We start from the raw sequence: 20,269 nt of genomic DNA, 5'->3' as shown, positions 1-20,269 counted from the left end.
AAATATTAACAATAGCATTCCACAGAAATGCTTCTGGCCCATTTCAACAGTCTAACGATGACAGAAGCTGAAACTTCAGTCACCGTTAATAAATGCAACGTCCCATCAACACTGTGAAACAAGACACGAAGGAAGTGTGAGCGGCTCAGTGTCGCTGCGTGGTCCATTACAAGAAATCTGACAAATTCTGTTCCTTCCACTGAAACTGACTGACTAGGCACGCTTTGTAGTGAGTTTGTGTGTGTGTGTGTGTGTGTGTGTGTGTGTGTGTGTGTGTGTGTGTGTGTGTGTGTGTGTGTGTGTGTGTGTACATGAAGGCTCAGGAGACAGCAACGGTAACAATTTGCACACACACACACACACACACACACACACACACACACACAAGCATGAACACACATAACTACACACCTGCTTATCGCTGTCATTGATCCGCCGTAGCCTCCCACCCCAATTCCCCTCTCATTCCTCTGTTACTAGGCAACTGTCACCTGGGTTACGCACCCCGTAGGAGATTATACCCATGCCAACCCTCGCACTTTGGTTTCCATGGCAACCCAGCACCGAGCGATGGAGCTGTCAGGTTACGGAAGGACAAGTGATTGGTGTGTGTGTTTGTTGTTTGAGAGCGTGTAACTGTGAGTGCGTTTCTCATTCTTTGGCATCACAGGGTCTCAAATCCAGTTCAGACAACACCACGAGAGAACAGCAGGAACACCACGAGAGAACAGCAGGAGAACAGCGGGAACACAGAGACACAACAAGAGAACAGCAGGAACACCACGAGAGAACAGCAGGAACACCACGAGAGAACAGCAGGAGCACAGAGACACAACAAGAGAACAGCAGGAACACCACGAGAGAACAGCAGGAACACCACGAGAGAACAGCATGAACACCACGAGAGAACAGCAGGAGCACAGAGACACAACAAGAGAACAGCGGGAACACAGAGACACAACAAGAGAACAGCAGGAGCACAGAGACACAACAAGAGAACAGCAGGAACACAGAGACACAACAAGAGAACAGCAGGAGCACAGAGACACAACAAGAGAACAGCAGGAGCACGGAGACACAACAAGAGAACAGCAGGAGCACAGAGACACAACAAGAGAACAGCAGGAGCACAGAGACACAACAAGAGAACAGCAGGAGGACGGAGACACAACAAGAGAACAGCAGGAACACCATGAGAGAACAGCAGGAGCACAGAGACACAACAAGAGAACAGCAGGAGCACAGAGACACAACAAGAGAACAGCAGGAGCACAGAGACACAACAAGAGAACAGCAGGAGCACAGAGACACAACAAGAGAACAGCAGGAGCACGGAGACACAACAAGAGAACAGCAGGAACACCATGAGAGAACAGCAGGAGCACAGAGACACAACAAGAGAACAGCAGGAACACCACGAGAGAACAGCAGGAGCACAGAGACACAACAAGAGAACAGCAGGAGCACAGAGAGACCATGAGAGAACAGCAGGAGCACAGAGACACAACAAGAGAACAGCAGGAGCACAGAGAGACCATGAGAGAACAGCAGGAACACCACGAGTATAATGTGATGACTGTAACATTCTGCATGTGTGTGATTTCAATGCTGATGTTCTGTGGAGACTCTGTATTTTACACACGAGGTAGAACACTTATTATTGTATATCCCTGGTATGAATAAGTCTCCTGGTTATTTCGTCTTCATCTCACAGAGAAAAACATACAGCCTCATATTATGATTACAACCATCATTCCTCATGAGGCACCGCGAAAGAGTCTGTTCTCTTTCTTATCAGCTCGCTTTGTCAGAAGGAGATAAAAACATCAACAAGGTCCCCCCTGTGGGAGGAAGCTGGAAAACAGGTCAACAAGACCAAGGACGACACACACACACACACACACGTCTTGTCACCCAGACAAACCAGATTTTAGATTTCAGACACAAAAGATGAATTAAAAGAGCAGATGTGCTGACGAAGCTGTCGTACCTTCATGAAGCTCCTGACGTGCTCCTCTTCCTTCAGGAAGTCCTTGTAGAGTCTGCTCCAATGGGACACCAGCTGCAGTACCTTACGCTTCCTGAAGAGGGCGTCTTTGCCCTCCTCCTGGCCCCTGCAGCGAGCGCTGCTATAAGTGAGAGCAGTCAAGGAGACAAACACAACGTGTGTGTGTGTGCGTGTGTGTATTTGGCAGTAAGGATATTGTCCCAGCAGAGCCTGACAGAGGTCACTTGTGGACATGAACACCAGGTAGGTCAACAGGAAGTCATCCAGCAGCATTTCTGAAACACAGGAAACATCATCAGTCACACAGACACCACATCTTCTCCACCTGAAGAGGCAGTTTTTTACTTTTATCTCATATCTACTTTTCTTCAACATAACAGCAGTTACTGTGGCCTAATCTGTCAACGATGTTACAGAGAAATACTGAAAACATTTATAGATCTCAGAAGGCTTCAGATTTTTCTTTCTCTTGGCTCATATTAAAAACTAAAACTCATCAGAGTAGAGCCGGCTAGTGTGTGTGTGTGTGTGTGTGTGTGTGTGTGTGTCTGCATGTGTGTGTGTGTGTGTGACTCAGCAGGTGTTCAATGGGTAACAACCAAATATAAACAGCCCTCATGGCAGATGGGTAATGAGCCACTGTTGGTGGTGGTGGTGTGTGTGTGTGTGTGTGTGTGTTGTCAAACTCTTTCTCTGAGAAAATGTGTGACCCAAATATGGCTCTGTTGGGCAGAGAGCAAAGAAATCAATTATAGAAGACCGAGCCGAGGCTGCGGCGTTAATATTTGATCAACCGTCTTCTCTTTAGAAATAAAAACACAACTTTTCCTCAGGAATGTTTTTAGGCAGGTCTGACGGAGTTCATCACTGGTGACTAACTTACATTCTGTGTCCTTTTCAGCCCTTCTAATCTCTGATCTCATTCTGACCAGCTAGCTGTCTCCTCTCTCTCTCCAGTCTGAACTATCCTCGTTCACCCCACTTCTCTACACCCTGTGTTTCATTTTCTCCTTCTCGTGGTTACATTTCCTCCCACGCCTCTCTCAGCTCTGTGATGATAAATATCCATTTTCATCTTCAACATATGCCCTCTGCGTTTGCCCGCCAGCGTGCACAAAGTCAAACACACACGCACGCACGCACGCACGCACACACACACACACACACACACACACACACACAGCACCCTGATGAATAACTCATTCAGTTCTGACCTTGGGGAATTTATCTCTTGTGGGACAGACAGGAATAAGAGAGGAAATGTGTGTGTGCTGAGCTAATCGTGATAATCTGCTGCTGTGTTTTTTGTTGTGTGTGTGTGTGTGTGTGTGTGTGCGTGTGTGAGATTTGTGTGTACATGAGGAGGGGGTGGTTGGGGTAATCGCTCACTCTCTGTGGACGTGTGTTCAAGCCTGTTCAACATGCTGCACGGCTGAGCCCGCTAAAACAGCACACTGATGCTCAGCACCATCCCAGAGGGCCTCCACACACACACACACACACACACACACACACACGTTCACCCTAATGCTTATTCAACACACATAGACGGAAAGATGCACAGATACACAGACAAAGACAGTCAAACATGCACACACACTGACACACACACTCTACCTCTGCACCCGCAGAAAACATAAAATCAACCCCCGCCTTGGAGAAAAAAAAGTGCCTTTTTCCTTTGAGTGAGAGACTATCAGGCGTTGGTCGTCCACAAAGACCGTCTCAGTTCTGTCGCTCTTTCTTCATTTGCTTCCTGCAGCTCAGCGCGACGCTCCCTGAGGCCTGCTGGGAGCTGGTGGTGCTGAGGAGCTCTTACATAAAGACGCCTTGTCTCAAAGCAGCACAAACAGCCAAGAGCAGGTTTATAAGTCACAGGTCGGGACCCAGATGTCCCTCTGTGATAACAGTGTTATTCTATCAGGCCGGGCCTTCATGGTGACAGTGCTATTAAATCAAAGAAGTGAGGTTCTGACCCATTAACTAGGACAAGAATGCAGCTGTTGTGGTTTCTTGAATTCATTTTTTGTTTTAACAGAAGGGCTGCAGCGACTAATTACTTCACTGTTGATTAATACACTGATCATTTTGTCCCAGATGATGTCATCAGATATTCAGTCTGCTGTCAGAAACCAGAACATATTCACATCTACGAACCTGCGATCAGCTGATTTCTTCTTCTTGAAAACATTTCTTAAACTGATTAATCAGCTACCTACATTGTTGGTGAGAAATTTATTAGCTGACAACTAATAAATTAACTAACAATTGGTCAGATGATTATTTAACTTTAACACAAAGTAAAGGATGAAAACTTAAACCCACTAAACCTGTGCTCCCTGTGGTGCTGCACCGAGAAACACCACAAGTACGCAATTTAAGAAATCTTTGAAATGGAATATTAAAGGTCATATTGACGACATTTTCATGTCGACAAATATCTTATTATATATTATATATATTTTCTACAGAGCTCGTAGAAAGACGCAGAATAAAGGCATCACTTTTCCTTTTAAACATTATTATGAGGGGGCGGCTGTAGCTCAGGTAGAGCCGTCGGCTAGCGATCGCAAGGTTGGTGGTTCAAATCCCAGCTCTGGGCTGAGCTGAGCTGCATGTCAAACTGAACCCCACATTGCTCCTGACATGCGGTTGGCACCTTGCATGGAGGACCGTGTGATGAGCTGGCCTCTCGTCCAGGCAGCACCCTGCCCTCGCCCACAGACAGCTGGGACTGGCTCCAGCAACAAACCCCCACAAACCCCCACGATAAAAGAGATAAAGCTGTTACAGACAATGGATGGACATTACTATGATCAATAACACATATCTGCTTTCTCTTCCCTGTAATATTCTGGTTCCAGCTTGCTACGTAGTCAGCATCATGATGGTTCATGCACATGCTTGCATACATCGTCCATGATTAGCTGGAGCTACGTAGTCAGGTAACTATGGTAACATAGCAGGTGAAACACTACAAGTGTGGCTCCAAACAGGAAGAGACGTGCGGAGCAGGAAGCAAACAGTTCAAACAGTCTGAAGCTGAAGTGGACAACAGTAAACTGAGCAGGAGTGCTGGAGCATCCAGAGAACATGCTAACGTTAGCCGCAAACTACAGGCCGACACTAACATCAGTCACAAAGGTGGTAGTTATAATGTGTGAGCTGGTTCATGTTGTAAAATGTCTCAAACACTGACAGAAACCAGTTCACATAAATGAATACAAATAAATTCCAAAACAATTAGTTAATTAATCCAGGAGTCAATTTAAGGAAAAATCATTTTAAAAAAACATTCTGAAAGTCACAAACCCTACTGACAATATGAACTCTGTGCCAACTGAACGGCTATCATAACACACATCAAAACATTCCTGAGGTAAAACAGCATGGCAGCACTGGAACTACAGCCAGCCAACCCAGAAGCTCTGAGGGAAACCTGACGACCGTAAAAATGAGATATGACAATCAACAAACCACTGAAGCAGTGTGCAGCAGAAATGCCTGAAACACCTCGAGGGAGTCGTTTCACAAACTCATTAGAGCATTTAACCTCCTGAACGCTCCTCATGTTTACAGGCAGCGACATGGCTGAGTGAGACACAAGCACCTGGATGTGGTGTGATGACTGACTCTCTCTCTCTCTCACACACACACACACACACACACACACGCACACACGCACACACACACACACACACACACACACACACACACACATTACATGGAGGGGGAGGGCATACCTTCAGGGTTTTAACCCACTTCGGGGAAGATAAAAGAGTCAGAGAAAAGGTCCAGGCTGGGCTTTGTTGGAACTTGTTTCGTGGCAGAGAAAATGAAATTCCTCTGACTGAGAGGGCGGAAAGTGTCTGAGCTTGAACTGCTCCTTTGACCGAACAGCAGAGACAAACATCTCAGCTGCTTTATTCATAGAACTATACACTTTTCCACTAACTTCTGTATTACTGATTCCTTCTACCAACACGAGTCCATCTTTTATGGGCGTACAGCTAAACTCTGTGTGTGTGTGTGTGTGTGTGTGTGCGTGCGCACGTGTGTGTGTGTGGACAAACTTACCACTCTCCCGGCTCTCTGGCGCCCCTCTTTGGTCGTCCAACCGCAGGTCACTTAGCAGGTGCTCCAGGATCTTGAGTGGCGTCCCGGACACCACCACATACCTGTAAGACGAAGAGTCACAATAGTCTTCTTCACTAGAGGCCGTGTACCAGGTGCGACCACTTCCATTCCTCCATCCTCCCTCCCTCTCTTCCTCCACATCATCCTCATCGATGTAGCGAAAATGGGGAACGTCAAATGTACAGATTTCTGAACTGCCACCATCTTCATCCTGATCCGTGTCCTCCTCATCCTCATCATCTATGTCCTCCTCTGCCTCTGCAAGCGTAACTACTTCGGTGGTCATCTTCATATCTGAACACGTCCAGAGGAGCAGGCCTCATCTGAAGCGCTGCGTACCCAGAGAGGGTGCTATCCTGTGGGCTAAACCGCTTTGCCTCCTGCCCCCGTCAGTCGAGAGCCCCAGAGATTAAACCCTCTCTGTGACAGCTCCTACAGCTGCCCTCACACGGAACTGATTGCTAGTGAAGATGCTGAGCACTGTACACACACACATATACACACACCCACTTAACCTGCCTGTCACTGACACTCCCTGCATTGTGCCGGAGGTCTTGGCACACACTGGCTAAAATACACACAAACACAGACACCGCACAAAGGAAACTGACTTGGAGGAATTGCACTTGTGCACACACACACTCAAACACACACACGCACACACACACACACACACACACACACACACACACACACACACACACACACACACACACACACACACACACACACACACACACACATACATATACGATCCAAAACCATACACTGACTTGCAGAAAGAAGTCTTGGTGTCATCTTTGTTTCCCTTTCAGCTGAAAACAAAAAAGCCATTCTCTTCTTCCCGCTCTGTGCCAGAAGCTAAAGCATACATTATCTTACACACACACACACACACACACACACACACACACACACACACACACACACACACACACACACACACACACGCACACACAGTGTGTTGCAATTCGAGTTTCCAAAGTAAGAGGAGCAGAGAGGAGAGGGAGCAGTACTGTGATTATACTTTGCGTTGCCACTGTTGGTTTGCAGTCTGTCATTATGTTGGAGGAGGGACTGACCTCTTGTCACAGTCCTCCTCTCTGGACCCGCCCCCCGACGATGTGGGGGAGGGCCTCTCAGATGGCGATGTCACTGATGATGTCACTCTCCGCAACACCAGAACGTCCCGTCCTCTCTCCTTCAGACAAACTCTCCCCACGGCCTCCTGAGGACGAGAAGAGAGGGGTACAGCATGTCAAAGTGAAGCAGGGACAGAACTGACGTGGACTTAAAGGAGTGAAGATGCTGGAGGTGTTTTAACTGTAGCCACTCAGAGGTGTGAGTGATGCGTGTCCACACTGAACAAACCCCGTCAGCCTGCACCTCAGCTTACACACAACAAAGTCAACACAATACCAGAGCCTGACCCACACATCGATCAATCCAGAGTCCATATTAGACTTTATCACTGCCAACAAGCATTTTGATCTCACTTCTAGTCAAATATCTCATAAACACTATCACAACTGTCAGAATGTTACATTTCCGTCAGATATAAGGAACTGATTGATTGATTCACTGTGTTTAATCACTGTTTCTGCGTCTGATATCTCATAATGTACAAGAAATGCAGCACATCAAAGCCAAAGATGTATCTGAGTTATTATATAATAATGTCTGTGTGTGTTGGAAGGATATTCCACTTGTCTGGCTCCAGTGTTCATCTGATTCCAACACCTCAATCTGTCTGACGCTCTGCAGGTGTGAGCAGCACTTTGACTTTCCTCTAATATCTGCTATTCTTGGACATCCTGATGTGCTGCTCGGCACCTTGCACAGCAGCCATCGCCATCACTGTATGAATGTATGTGATACTGTGAGTCGCGTCTGATAAATGTAAATATAAATGTAAATGTAATGTAAAAGCTGTGAAATGGTCCTGCAGGCCTCAGCGGTGGCTGCAGCAGCTGCAGAGTAATCTTTTGGGAAAACTCTGATGTCAAAGTTATGTCCACTAAAAGTTTCTTCTCATGAACAAATCTTGTGTTTCTAGATCCTATTTTAACGAACATTACAGAAGTCTCTCTGTAGGAACTGTTTCCCAACTTTGAAGTTGAAATTTTAACATGGACGTATCTGAGTTTGAGTTTATTGAATCGTAGCTGCTCCAAAGGGCTACAGAGCGGCCATGTTGGTTCTGCCATCTGAGGAGATGTAAGAGTCACGCACACACCAAAGCAAAATGTTGGGCTGACATTCTGTTGAAGAGTTACTGGTGTCAATATATTCAGTGATCTTATATCTTTCAACTCTTTCAAGAAGGTGCTGATGCTTTGCTCAAGTTCATGGTGATCATTAGTCAATCCAACGCTTGTAGTCGATAACACAGCGACATCTCTCCTCCAGACACCGAGCGCTCAGGACACAGGACGTCTTCCTGTTTCTGTCTACACACACACACACACACACACACACACACACACACACACACACAGACACACACACACACCGGATGCTCCCTGTGTGTGTGTGTGTGTGTGTGTGTGTGTGTGTGTGTGTGTGTGTGTGTGTGTGTGTGTGTGTGTGTGTGTTTACATTTCCTGATGACTCATATTCTGATGGAGTACTATACAGATATTCAGTGCACTGAGATCCTCTCCCTCAGGTGTGTGTGAGGTTGTGATGCTGCGTGTGTGTGTGTACCTAACACCTGTTTCAATGCAGTATGATTTAAATGTTGAATGGTTTTATTATTATATCATTGATCTCAGGTAACAAATTCTGCAGCATGTGACATAAAGTTCTGACACTTTTCATGGACAGTTCATACATGAGAGGCAGGCTAACAAAGCTAGCTAACAAAGCTAGCTAACAAAGCTAGCTAATCATAAAGCTCAACTGAGGATTTTTATTATGATATTTCATCATTGTCATTATCAATAGAAACACGCTGCCTTCTGCTTGGTAATGCGCTTTGCAGTGGTATGTCACCGGAACTACTTAACTACTTTGTAACTTAGCAGAGAGAAAATAGTTCCTACATGCACTGACGCACACCTGGTCAGCAGCTTGCTGTTAATAACATGATGATTTCTGAAAAGAGATCGATGATGCTGATGATCTAATACTCACAACCGCAGCACACAACATTCTTACACCTTATAATGAGTCATCGTCGGGGCGTTCAGGTGGATCACAGGGTAAAAACAGAGAACATTCGCCCACGACAGCACAGACTCTGCTCTGATTACAGATCTGCATCTTGGCTGAAAAACACGACACACAGTTGGAGGTGATGCAGCACAATGTCTCGGTCAGGACTCGATTAAAGAACTCTTTATGATGCACATTGCAACAACTTAAACTACAATTGTAAAACATATTTGTAATCATCAACAGAGTCCTACTCGCCAGCCATCCTTAACTTTAGACTAATGAATGACACAACACTATTTAAAAGTGAATGAATTTCAAATCAAACAGCACAAAATAACCTGAGTCTGGTAGATACACAAACTGTAGAACTCATACCACACTGTACAGCACACAGAAGCCTGCCAGGTATTCAAACTGAACTACCTGAGGATGACGTGTGTGTGTGTGTGTGTGTGTGTGTGTGTGTGTGTGTGTGTGTGTGTGTGTGTGTGTGTGTGTGTGTGTGTGTGTGTGTGTGTGTGTGTATGTGTGTGTGTGTGTGTAACTGTGTAAGAACAACTGCCATCTCATTATGTAACTGTAGCTGGAGGCACGGCCACAACCATTATTGCCTGCGGCTGATAAATAAGGCGGCGATGTAAAAAGATCTGACACTGCATGCCATTAATTACAGTTTGGGGCCGGAACCCAGACCGCACCCGGCGGCACTGATATCAAGATAAAACTCTGAGTGTCTAAGTGGTCTGAAGGGGATGTGCAATTAGACTCCTTCATCCTGGTTCACATATGAACCGGGAGTCTCCTTCTCAACCTCTTCTGACCTTTCCTCCCTCCCCACACCATCAGCTACCCCAGAAATACTGTAAAAAACAGAGAGGAAGATTATGTAAGTGATTACAGCAACCACTATAAAAATCAAGGAGAAGAAAATGTTGTGCATGTTCCTGATACAGAAGCAAACTGCTGATCCACCCGATAACACAGTCTTTACACCGACGCCAAGAAAAACAAGTCGCAGCCAAGAGAGACAGACACTCACACGCGCACACACACACACACACACACACACACACAGACACAGACACAGACACACACACACACACACACACACACACACACACACACACAGATCAAAAGGCTTTCGGAAAATGCACCAACAACATTCCCACTGTGTAAAATAGAACTGTATGTGCATCCACACACAGAAATAGTCTCCAAACAGTAAAGTACAAACAGCAGCAACATTAATCCAGCCTGAGAAAGAATGCAAGTCATGCAGAGCAAAAACATACAGAGCTGAACTGTGTGGAGAGGAGGGGTCGGAGTTATGTAACACAGAAAGAGAGAGAGGAAGAAGAAGAAAAGACCGGAGAGGAAAGGCAACAGATCGAGACTGAGGCTGAGAGATGTGGAGGAGGTGTCCATCCAAATGTCAGAACTGTAAAAAGCTTCTTTTTATAGATATAAAGAGACTTTTCCATCAGCTGGAAAGCCAATTAACACAACTCTGAGACAAAGCCTGAAAGAACTGATTTGTTTCTTTAGTTTCCTCCAGAAACAGAACTATGTCCAATCTCAGTTTGAAGAGGCTCCGTGGGTTATGGAGAAGAAATTCAAACTCAGCACATTAATATTTACAATATTAATGAGGTGATAACACAGACTCAGAAATATAGATTTTTTTCCAGGACTGAGTAAAGAAGCTGCTCTCAGAGGAAAATAAGGTCCTATAACTCTGTTTGTTTACCTTTGGCGGACCCTGCCACCCCTCTATCTTCAGAGTGAAACAGCATGAATGTGTCATCCTTACTCAGTCTGTTTATTTAATTTGTTTTATTCAAAACAAAATCATTGACAATTTTTCTTCATACTGCACCTTTAAGATTAAACAAACAGTGACGGAGGACAGAACCAGAGAAGACAGATCACATCACCCGTGAACCTCCACAACTCTGTCACAACTAACAGGTGTGTCAGTGCCTTTCCTTCATTTCTTCCCATCCCTTCCTTCAATTCAACCATCTGTGCTTCCACCCTCCACCTCCACCCTGTCTCCTCTCCACACTTCTGGAAACACCTTTTCTGTTTCCTCTCCCTCAAGCTGAGTCTCTCTCTGGTCAAACTTTATGCTCTAGAGGTTTGAGAACTGGGAAAAGACGACCTTGAGCACTTGGGCAGCAAGGGGTCATAATCTGTGCACACACACTCAAACACATACATACACATATACGGACATGGACACGGACACACACACACACACACACATACACACACACAGGAATGGGAAGGGAACAGCGAGTGCTTCCTTTAGGCTTCCTCTCCATGAGGCCCACCTTTCCTCTGTCCAATCTGTCATATAGTGTGTGTTTGGTGTGTGTGTGTGTGAGTGTGTGTGTGTGTGTGTGTGTGTGTGTGTGTGTGTGTGTGTGTGTGAGTGTGTGTGTGTGTCCGTGTGATAGTGATGCAGCCATATCTGTGTTGTGATAGCCACAGGCCTGATTCCTGGAAATGATGGAGAAGAAAATGAAAACACAATGCTGTTAGACCAATGGACACACACACACACACACACACACACACACACACACACACACACACACACACACACACACACACACACACACACACACACACACACTCCTAGTTTAACTAGAAAGTAACTACAGCCTGGTGTGTGTATGTGTGTGTCCCTCCTGCAGGTGGACCTCTGGTGCTGTCTGAGGCGGCTGGAGGGCAGAGATGAACCCAGGACTCTCTGCTGACACACGACTCATGTGTATCACCATGGAAACAGCCAGCACCGGTTTGTCAAGAGCTCGTCTGTCACGGGGGAAAAAGAATCACCATGACAACCCAGTAGAGGGAGAGAGGGCCCTGTGGTGGATCTCTGTGGTGGATCTCTGCGGTGGGTCTCTGTGGCGGATCTCTGTATTGGATCTCTGTAATGGGTCTCTGTAGTGGTTTTCTGTGGTGGGTCTCTGTGGTGGATCTCTGCGGTGGGTCTCTGCAGTGGATCTCTGTAGTGGATCTCTGTGGTGGGTCTCTGAAGTGGATCTCTGTAATGGATCTCTGTGGTGGATCTCTGTGGTGGATCTCTGTGGTGGATCTCTGCGGTGGGTCTCTGTAGTGGATCTCTGTAGTGGATCTCTGTAGTGGATCTCTGTGGTGGGTCTCTGTGGTGGATCTCTGTAGTGGATCTCTGCAGTGGATCTCTGCAGTGGATCTCTGTAGTGGGTCTCTGTAGTGGATCTCTGTAGTGGGTCTCTGTAGTGGTTTTCTGTGGTGGGTCTCTGTAGTGGATCTCTGTAGTGGGTCTCTGTAGTGGTTTTCTGTGGTGGGTCTCTGTGGTGGATCTCTGCGATGGGTCTCTGTAGTGGATCTCTGTAGTGGATCTCTGTGGTGGGTCTCTGTAGTGGATCCCTGTAGTGGGTCTCTGTGGTGGATCCAGCTGTTGGCTTGGTTTGTGGTTTCTGACACATTTTGCTGGACAACCAGCTGCTGAAGGTGAGGTTCACACCTGTAACACATCTTGTTACATGCATGGAGCTTCAGTCATGTGATCAACATGTGCTATCCAGGTTAAAGTGGTGCCTCATGAAACATGACTCAGGACGATGGTATAACAGTTCTACGTGACAACAGCATCCTGGTGGTGTGAACAGCAGGACGGTGTCTATCAAACCTTAGCTGACGTACATCTGCCCAGAATGCTCCTCTCTGTTGCACGAGGCTTTCACAGCAGCACAGCAGACACAGTCATGAGCTCTCACTTCCTGCTAATGTTATTCCATACTTATTATTTTATTGAAATCAAAATATACTATCCCTACCTATGATACCATCATGCTGTGAGTCTAATATCTCTCAGGCTTGTGTTCATGTATGTAGAGGTGCAGATAGAGTTTAGTTCCTTTTTAAGAGATTCTTTGGTGCCTTTAAGAGAAATCAAGTCATTAACAAAATATATGAAGCTTGATGTTAGTTTCACTGTTGTCTCAGCTGAGAAGAGACTCCTTCTGAGGGTTAACACAGAGCAGGATCTCTGAACTACTACTCAGCTTCCTGTTCAGGGATGTTTCAGTTTCCAGGCTGATCACCTTCATCTATGTTCACCTCACTGATCAATACTCTACACCGCCACCTACAGCACAAGCTTGACTAGGCTACAGCTCAAAGGCAAATCTTAGGACTGGGCCATATACAGTACATAGTACAGAGCTACCATGACATGAGACTGTATATCATTTTAGATTTTGGATATCGTTATAATGACAGACAGTATAAATGTTGTCTTCTTCAGGTTTTAAAGGCTGCATTAAAGTGCAGATGTTGTTTTCTGAACTCACCAGACTGTTGACTTGTTCTAATATTTGTCTTTACACTATTAGTCATTATCACGGATGAGTCTTGATCAGATACATATTTTGTGAAAGTAACAATATCCATCTGTACAATCCTGCCTGTCTAATACTGTCTATTTGGTCGACAGTATAGTGATATTTGATTTTGTCCCCCAGTCTGACTATTTAAGAAGAGCCTTTGAGGAGATATCAGAAATTCAAGTTTACACTGTATATCGTGATATGGCCTCAAAATATTGTGCTATCATTTCACGGTCCAGTGGAACCAGAGACAGAATCATTTATTGTGCATAATTCTAAACATTCTGCAGTTCAGAACAACGTACACTACCAGTCCAAAGTTTGGACACGCCTTCTCATTTCATGGTTTTTCTTTATTTTCATGACTATTTACATTGTAGATTCTCACCATGAATGAACACACATGGAATTATGTCGTAAACAAACAAGTGTGAAATAACTCTAAATATGTTTCATATTTTAGATTCCTCACAGTAGCCGCCCTTTCCTTTGTTGTCAGTGCTGCAAACCCTCAGCCTTCTCTCAGTGAGCTTCATGATGGAGTCACCTGAAATGGTCTCCACTTCACAGGTGTGCCTGGTCATGCTTCATTCGTGGAATTTCTTGCCTTCTTAATGGGTTTGGGACCATCAGTTGTGTTGTGCAGAAGTCAGGCTGGTACACAGCTGACAGCCCTATCTGACAACTGTTAGAATTCATATTATAGCAAGAACCAGTCAGCTAAGTCAAGAGAAACGACAGTCCATCATTACTTTAAGACCTGAAGGTCAGTCAGTCTGGAAAATTGCAAAAACGTTGAATGTGTCCCCAAGTGCAGTCGCAAGAACCATTGAGCGCTATGACGAAACTGGCTGACATGAGGACCGCCCCAGGAGAGGAAGACCAGGAGTCGCCTCTGCTGCTGAGGAGAAGTTCATCTGAGTCACCAGCCTCAGAAATCACAAGTTAAGAGCACCTCAGATCAGAGCCCAGATGAGTTCTAGTAGCAGACACATCTCTACATCAGCTGTTCAGAGGAGACTGTGTGAATCAGGCCTTTATGGTCAAACAGCTGCTAAAAAACCACTATAAGGAAAAGCAACAAGCAGAAGAGATTTGTTTTGGCCAAGAAACACAAAGAATGGACATCAGTTGCCTTTAGTTGGACCATCATTTATTTTTCAACAGGACAATGACCCCAAACACACCTCCAGGCTGTGTAAGGGCTGCACCAGATGACCTGGCCTCCACAGTCACCTGACCTAAACCCAGTCCAGATGGTCTGAGATGAGATGGACCACAGAGTGAAGACAAAAGGGCCAACAAGTGCTCAGCATCTCTAGGAACTCCTTCATGACTGTTGGAAAACCATTTCAGGTGACGACCTCATGAAGCTCATGGAGAGAATGCCAAGAGTGAGCAGAGCAGTAACCAAAGCAAAGGGTGGCTATTTTGAAGAAACTAAAATATAAAACATCTGTACTCACTGACAGTGATGTTAACAGTGGGTCAGAATAAGAAGCTGGAACTCACTGTGTGAACCATCAGTACATTCCTGCTTCAGAAGCACTGCACTGATGTTTCTCTGTGGTCCATACAGTTATACAACACAGCACATCCTCACTTTCATACACACTGTAAGGAGTGAAAGTGAAATCTTAACTCTGGAGAACCCCGATGCCGGGCCTCAGTCGGTCTGACTGAGCTGATGAGATCTGTGCTACATGTCAAAACACACGTGGCGTGATGGAGGGAGGAATCAGACGCTTCGTTTCCTGCCCTCAGGTGTTCTGCAGAGCTGGATTATACAGCACAACACTTCACTAACACCCCCCTCATTATGAGCACACACTGACTCACCCTGCCACAGCACCAACAGTGCATGAACACACACACACACACGCACACACACACACACACACACACACACACACACACACACTGTACTTGACTGAGTGAGTGTGAGATCACATTGCTTAAGTCGTTATTAACACCCACATTAGACAAGCTAAAGAGCTGCTGGCTGTTTAATCTAAAGTGATCTGAATGAAGCTCTTAGCATATAGTGTGTGTGTGTGTGTGTGTGTGTGTGTGTGCGTGTGTGTGTGTATGTGTACAGATGTGTCCTCTTGTATTCAGATGATGAGCAAACGTGACCAGACATGTTTTAAACGAGTGGACGTGTGTGTCAGTCGTTTAGATTAACAGCAACATAAATCAGGGCGGTCCTGATGAGGATGGACTCCCATGATCCTTCACCCAAATCCATGAGCGACCTGAAGCGTGTGCGTTTAGCAGTGATGACAGTAATGACAGCTTTTACCACATGATGACGTCTGTTAGTCTCTACTCATGCAAACCATATGGCCACAACTCTCTCTTGCGGATTACACCAATGAGTGTGCAGAACATCATCATCAGCCCCATCACACTGCATTTCAAAATAAAAGCACCATCATCACACTCTCTACTCACCGTCTGGTTCCTGTCAGGCAGCCGGTAGTTGTGGTTCTGCAGCAGTCGGCAGCCATCCTTGGCCAGACGCTGAACGGCCTCCAGTCCCAGCCGGCTGGTCAGCTCCTCGCGACCGCACGTCCCCATCCCTCCGACGCTGCTGCTGCCAACGCCACCGCCGCCGCCCCGCAGGGCACACACCCCGCCCAGCTGCAACACAGGAGGCATGAACACATATCTCAGGCCACAGTCCCAGGACATGGTGGAAACTGTCCGAAAGTCTTTATCAGACAGAGGTCAAGAAAGTTTAGCGTTCTGGTCCGAGGCTGAATGGAAGAAGTTTGGACATAATCCAGGAACGTGCACTGACAAGAGTTCTGCTGCCGCTTTGTGTCCATGTGAGGAGGAATGAGATGAAATCCTGGTTGTCTCTGATTCTTTCTATCTATTACAGTCTGTAATTCCCTTTATCTGCTCTCTCTTTGTCTCAGGCTGACTGCTCTGTGTCAGAAGATCTGTGGAGAAAGACTGAGTGTGTGTGATTACTAGTGTAAGTGGGCGGGAGTGTGTGTGTGAGAAGAAGTGTATGCTCGGGGGTGTGTGTGTGTCGTGTCTGTGTGTCTCCTCCCTTCTGTAGTTGGGACTTAGAATGAAAGTGTGTACGTACGATTATCTAACAGCGCTGACAGAAAAAGAAAGAAACGGAGAATGGATTTAATTAACAGAGCCGGAGAAACTAATGGCTCTGATGACAGAAAACATGACGAGTGTGTGTGTGTGTGTGTGTGTGCGTGTGTGTGTGTGTGTGTGTGAGTGCTTCTGCATGAAGCTTATCCCCAGTGGTGGGCAACCTGGTGTGTTTATTTTCCTTGGAAGAGGGAGAGAGGGGTATTACACTTGGCTCAGGGCTGTTTAACCCTTCCTGTGAGCTCAACTATCCCACGGTGCCACACACACACACGCACGCACGCACGCACGCACGCACGCACGCACGCACGCACGCACGCACACACGCACACACACACACACACACACACACACACACACACACACACACACACACACACACACTATGGCATACTCCCACACTTCATTTTGTTTACTAGGAAACTCCCCCCCAACTCCAATGACATCTCTTATCTTTGGAATAGCCACACACACATACACACACACACACACACACACACACACACACACACACACACACATTATATCAGAGCTCCCTGTCCCTCGCTGCTTCCTGTTAATCTGTTTTCAGCTTCCTGTCCCAGACACAGAACATACCAAGATAAACCTGTGTGTGTGTGTGTATGTGTGTGTGTGTGTGTTGGTATTGTGTGGCTGTCTCCCTCCCCCTGTTCTCTCCACTGTATCCTTCATTGTTCTGTGACCTCATGTGGTTCGTGAAGAATCCTTTTTCACATACACTCAGTCCAAAGACAAACAAAGACAATACAGCTGATATTTTACCTCATCATTCATTTTTGTGAATATATGCTTATTCTGAATTAGATGAGAAGCAAAAGGTTTCAAAAAGAGTGGAAGTTATGGAGAGATCCATGAACATGAGGCTGACTGGCAGCAGGTGAAAGTATCCTGACTGGGATAGAGAGCAGCGTCCTCCAGAGGCTCCAGCGCTCATAACAGAGGGCGGAGCGAGGGGCACCACTTTGAAAACACTTGGTTCTACAAAGGATATAATAAATGATATGACGGTGAGGCCTGGGGAACACTACAACACCTCAGCCCCACAGTTTGGTTGTAAATGATTCTGTTCTGTTTCTTTTGACAGTGACAGACAAACTGGGTTCAGCGTCACCACACTGCACCATGTTTCACCTCGAGTTATCAAGCTCCTTCTTCGTCCTCTCAACTGAAGAGTAACATGAGGGTTCTGTGTGGCCACCGCTCTGTCCATGTTTGACAGAATAATGGCTGGACAACTGGGCTCTGGATGGTTAAAGACGTGTTGGTAATAAAAGACAAGCACAGTGGAAACTGTGGGAAATGGGTCAGGCGTGGTTCTGGTCTCCTCTCTGCCATCTTTACACATCAGGTGTATATTTGGAAGAACAGCTGGTCTCTGAACATTACATTCACATGTAAGTGTCTATGTATAGTGCCTCCTGTTAGTGGCAGGTGACATTAATGTGTATCAGTTATGCATTTAATTCCTATATCTTATGTTCTGACAATAGGCAGACGTTGGTCTTGCCTCAGAATTAGCCGATCATTTTAACAAGCAGTTGTTCCTCAGCTGCTCAGCTGCAGATCGAATAAGATTTTATCTTATCGTTCAGACTTGCAAGAAAATGTCATTTTCATGACTTCAGGCCTCAAAAAATTAAGCCAAATGATATAAAACAAAAGTCACGCCTGAGCTCAAAGACCTGTGCAACCTACAAACAGGGGACACAAGTAACTGAAGTAACAGTGTAATGTGTCAGGCTGTTGAAAACGTGTCGTTTGTTTCATCTCTTGTGTAATCAGAGGATGAATAATTGATGGAGAAAAAGAGGTTTCCACTGTACAGAGAGCGAACAGGCCTCCTGTTGCACTCACTCCTGACCACACACACACACACACACACACACACACACACACAGCTTACACTCTGTGACCTTTAAACAAGAGAAAGGTGGTCAGGATGAGCCTGTTCCGATGTGTAACTATGGATGTCCCAGTGATGTGTGTCAGGTTCACTTTGTGTTGGTCACAAAGCTTCACTGTGCCCTCTGAACACAGGAGCCTCCTCCCAACACACAGCGCTGCAACAAGCACACAAACTGTGGAGCTGCATGCACAAATAAATATCATCATGTACACATATTAATATTCACAATGACAGCAGATGGTGAAACAACAGCCACTCTGTGTTTTAGTAATATTTCATGGGCATAGCTCAACTCCAAAAAAGCTGCTGATGGTAAAAAAAAAAACAAAAACCAACTGATTTCGACCTTTTTGTTATTGTTCACACGGCGTATGAAGGGAGGTAGGAATCATCCTACACTACACTGGAGGCCTTCTTTAACACCAGCGTGCTCTGTCAGGATGACTCTGCTGGCAGATGATGAAGTGAAGGATCATGTTTTTGGGCCAAAGAAGAAAACACGACAGGAACATTCCTGTTACTGAGTTTAAAGGTGCCGTATGTAAGAACCACCTGACGTCATACTGCCAACACTTAGTGGCAGCATATCATCAGTGTTCCTGCTAACTGCTGCTCACTGTATTCTACTTATACATCCATCAATGTAGCTACTGTTACATGGTTAGCTCAGTTAGCCATTTCTCAGGCCTGGGGCTAGCTGGTTAGCATGCTAACATAATACATAAACGTCTCTGACATAACATCAGAATTGTTGTTTTCTGTTTAAACTAAACTTCTTCAACAAGTGCAGCTGTGTACATCTTTGCTTGTGTGCATTACCGGGCTGTTCTCCTCGCTGGGCATTCGAGGCTCCTGGTGGCTCGTCTCTGTCGTCTCAGAGTCCTGCTCTGATACTGCAAACAACCAGAGAGCATGAAGGTACCACAGACGGTTCTTCAGACACATCATGCAACATCTTCACAGAATAATATACTTACAAGCTTTGCGAGTCTTTCGGGCGAGAGCAGCCGCCAGCTCACTTTGCACCTGTTGGAGAAACAGTGTGAAAACAAGACAGGACGTTTGGATTATGTTATCTTTATTAGAAGATACTGAATTTATCTAATCTTCGAACACACTGACCGTGGATGTGAGCCTCTCAAGAGCTTTCATCTGGAGAATCTCACTGCAGATGTCCCTGTTGCCTTCAGAGTCCTCCTCTGCCCTATGAAGACACAGAGAGCTTTAAGTGCGTTGTATTCTGAGCCGACTCTCTCCAGAGGAAACCTGTCGAGCTTAGCTGCTCCTTTCACTCCCCCTGGTATACAAAGAGAAGAACTGCAACCTGCAGACACAAAACTACTTCTCAGCTGGATGTTCTGACCTGAAGACCTGAACATCTGTTCCATATTTAGTCTGGACATGAATTACAGAGAAGCCAACTTTCTATTTTCACTTATTCTATGAAGCAACAACCTGAAATGCCACTGAAAGAGATTTAAGTGCTGCTTCTCAGTGGGTGCTCACCAACACCAGCCTGAAGCCTGAACACAAAAC

General features: G+C 45.8%; 1 protein-coding gene and 1 long non-coding RNA gene across 2 annotated transcripts in view; one reads left to right on the top strand and one right to left on the bottom strand.

Annotated features, from left to right (window-relative positions):
* Positions 1-20,269, bottom strand: part of rapgef5a (Rap guanine nucleotide exchange factor (GEF) 5a) — a 49,781-nt gene that overhangs the window by 8,920 nt on the left and 20,592 nt on the right. Inside the window, exons 6-13 of the mRNA XM_037093001.1 lie at positions 19,856-19,937; positions 19,711-19,759; positions 19,553-19,626; positions 16,141-16,329; positions 7,228-7,373; positions 6,086-6,186; positions 2,205-2,283; positions 1,991-2,135 (exon numbers count right to left, since the gene is read on the bottom strand). Of these exons, the coding sequence (XP_036948896.1) occupies positions 1,991-2,135; positions 2,205-2,283; positions 6,086-6,186; positions 7,228-7,373; positions 16,141-16,329; positions 19,553-19,626; positions 19,711-19,759; positions 19,856-19,937 (865 nt within the window). The remainder of the gene's footprint in view (positions 1-1,990; positions 2,136-2,204; positions 2,284-6,085; positions 6,187-7,227; positions 7,374-16,140; positions 16,330-19,552; positions 19,627-19,710; positions 19,760-19,855; positions 19,938-20,269) is intronic.
* On the top strand, positions 10,540-12,344 carry LOC119016771. The gene is made up of 3 exons (XR_005074253.1): positions 10,540-10,735; positions 11,188-11,272; positions 12,004-12,344. It is a non-coding gene; the product is annotated as an uncharacterized LOC119016771 (long non-coding RNA).

Source organism: Acanthopagrus latus, chromosome 3 (assembly GCF_904848185.1).
Source record: "Acanthopagrus latus isolate v.2019 chromosome 3, fAcaLat1.1, whole genome shotgun sequence".
NCBI lineage: Eukaryota > Metazoa > Chordata > Actinopteri > Spariformes > Sparidae > Acanthopagrus > Acanthopagrus latus.
This window is presented reverse-complemented; position numbering and strand designations above follow the sequence as displayed.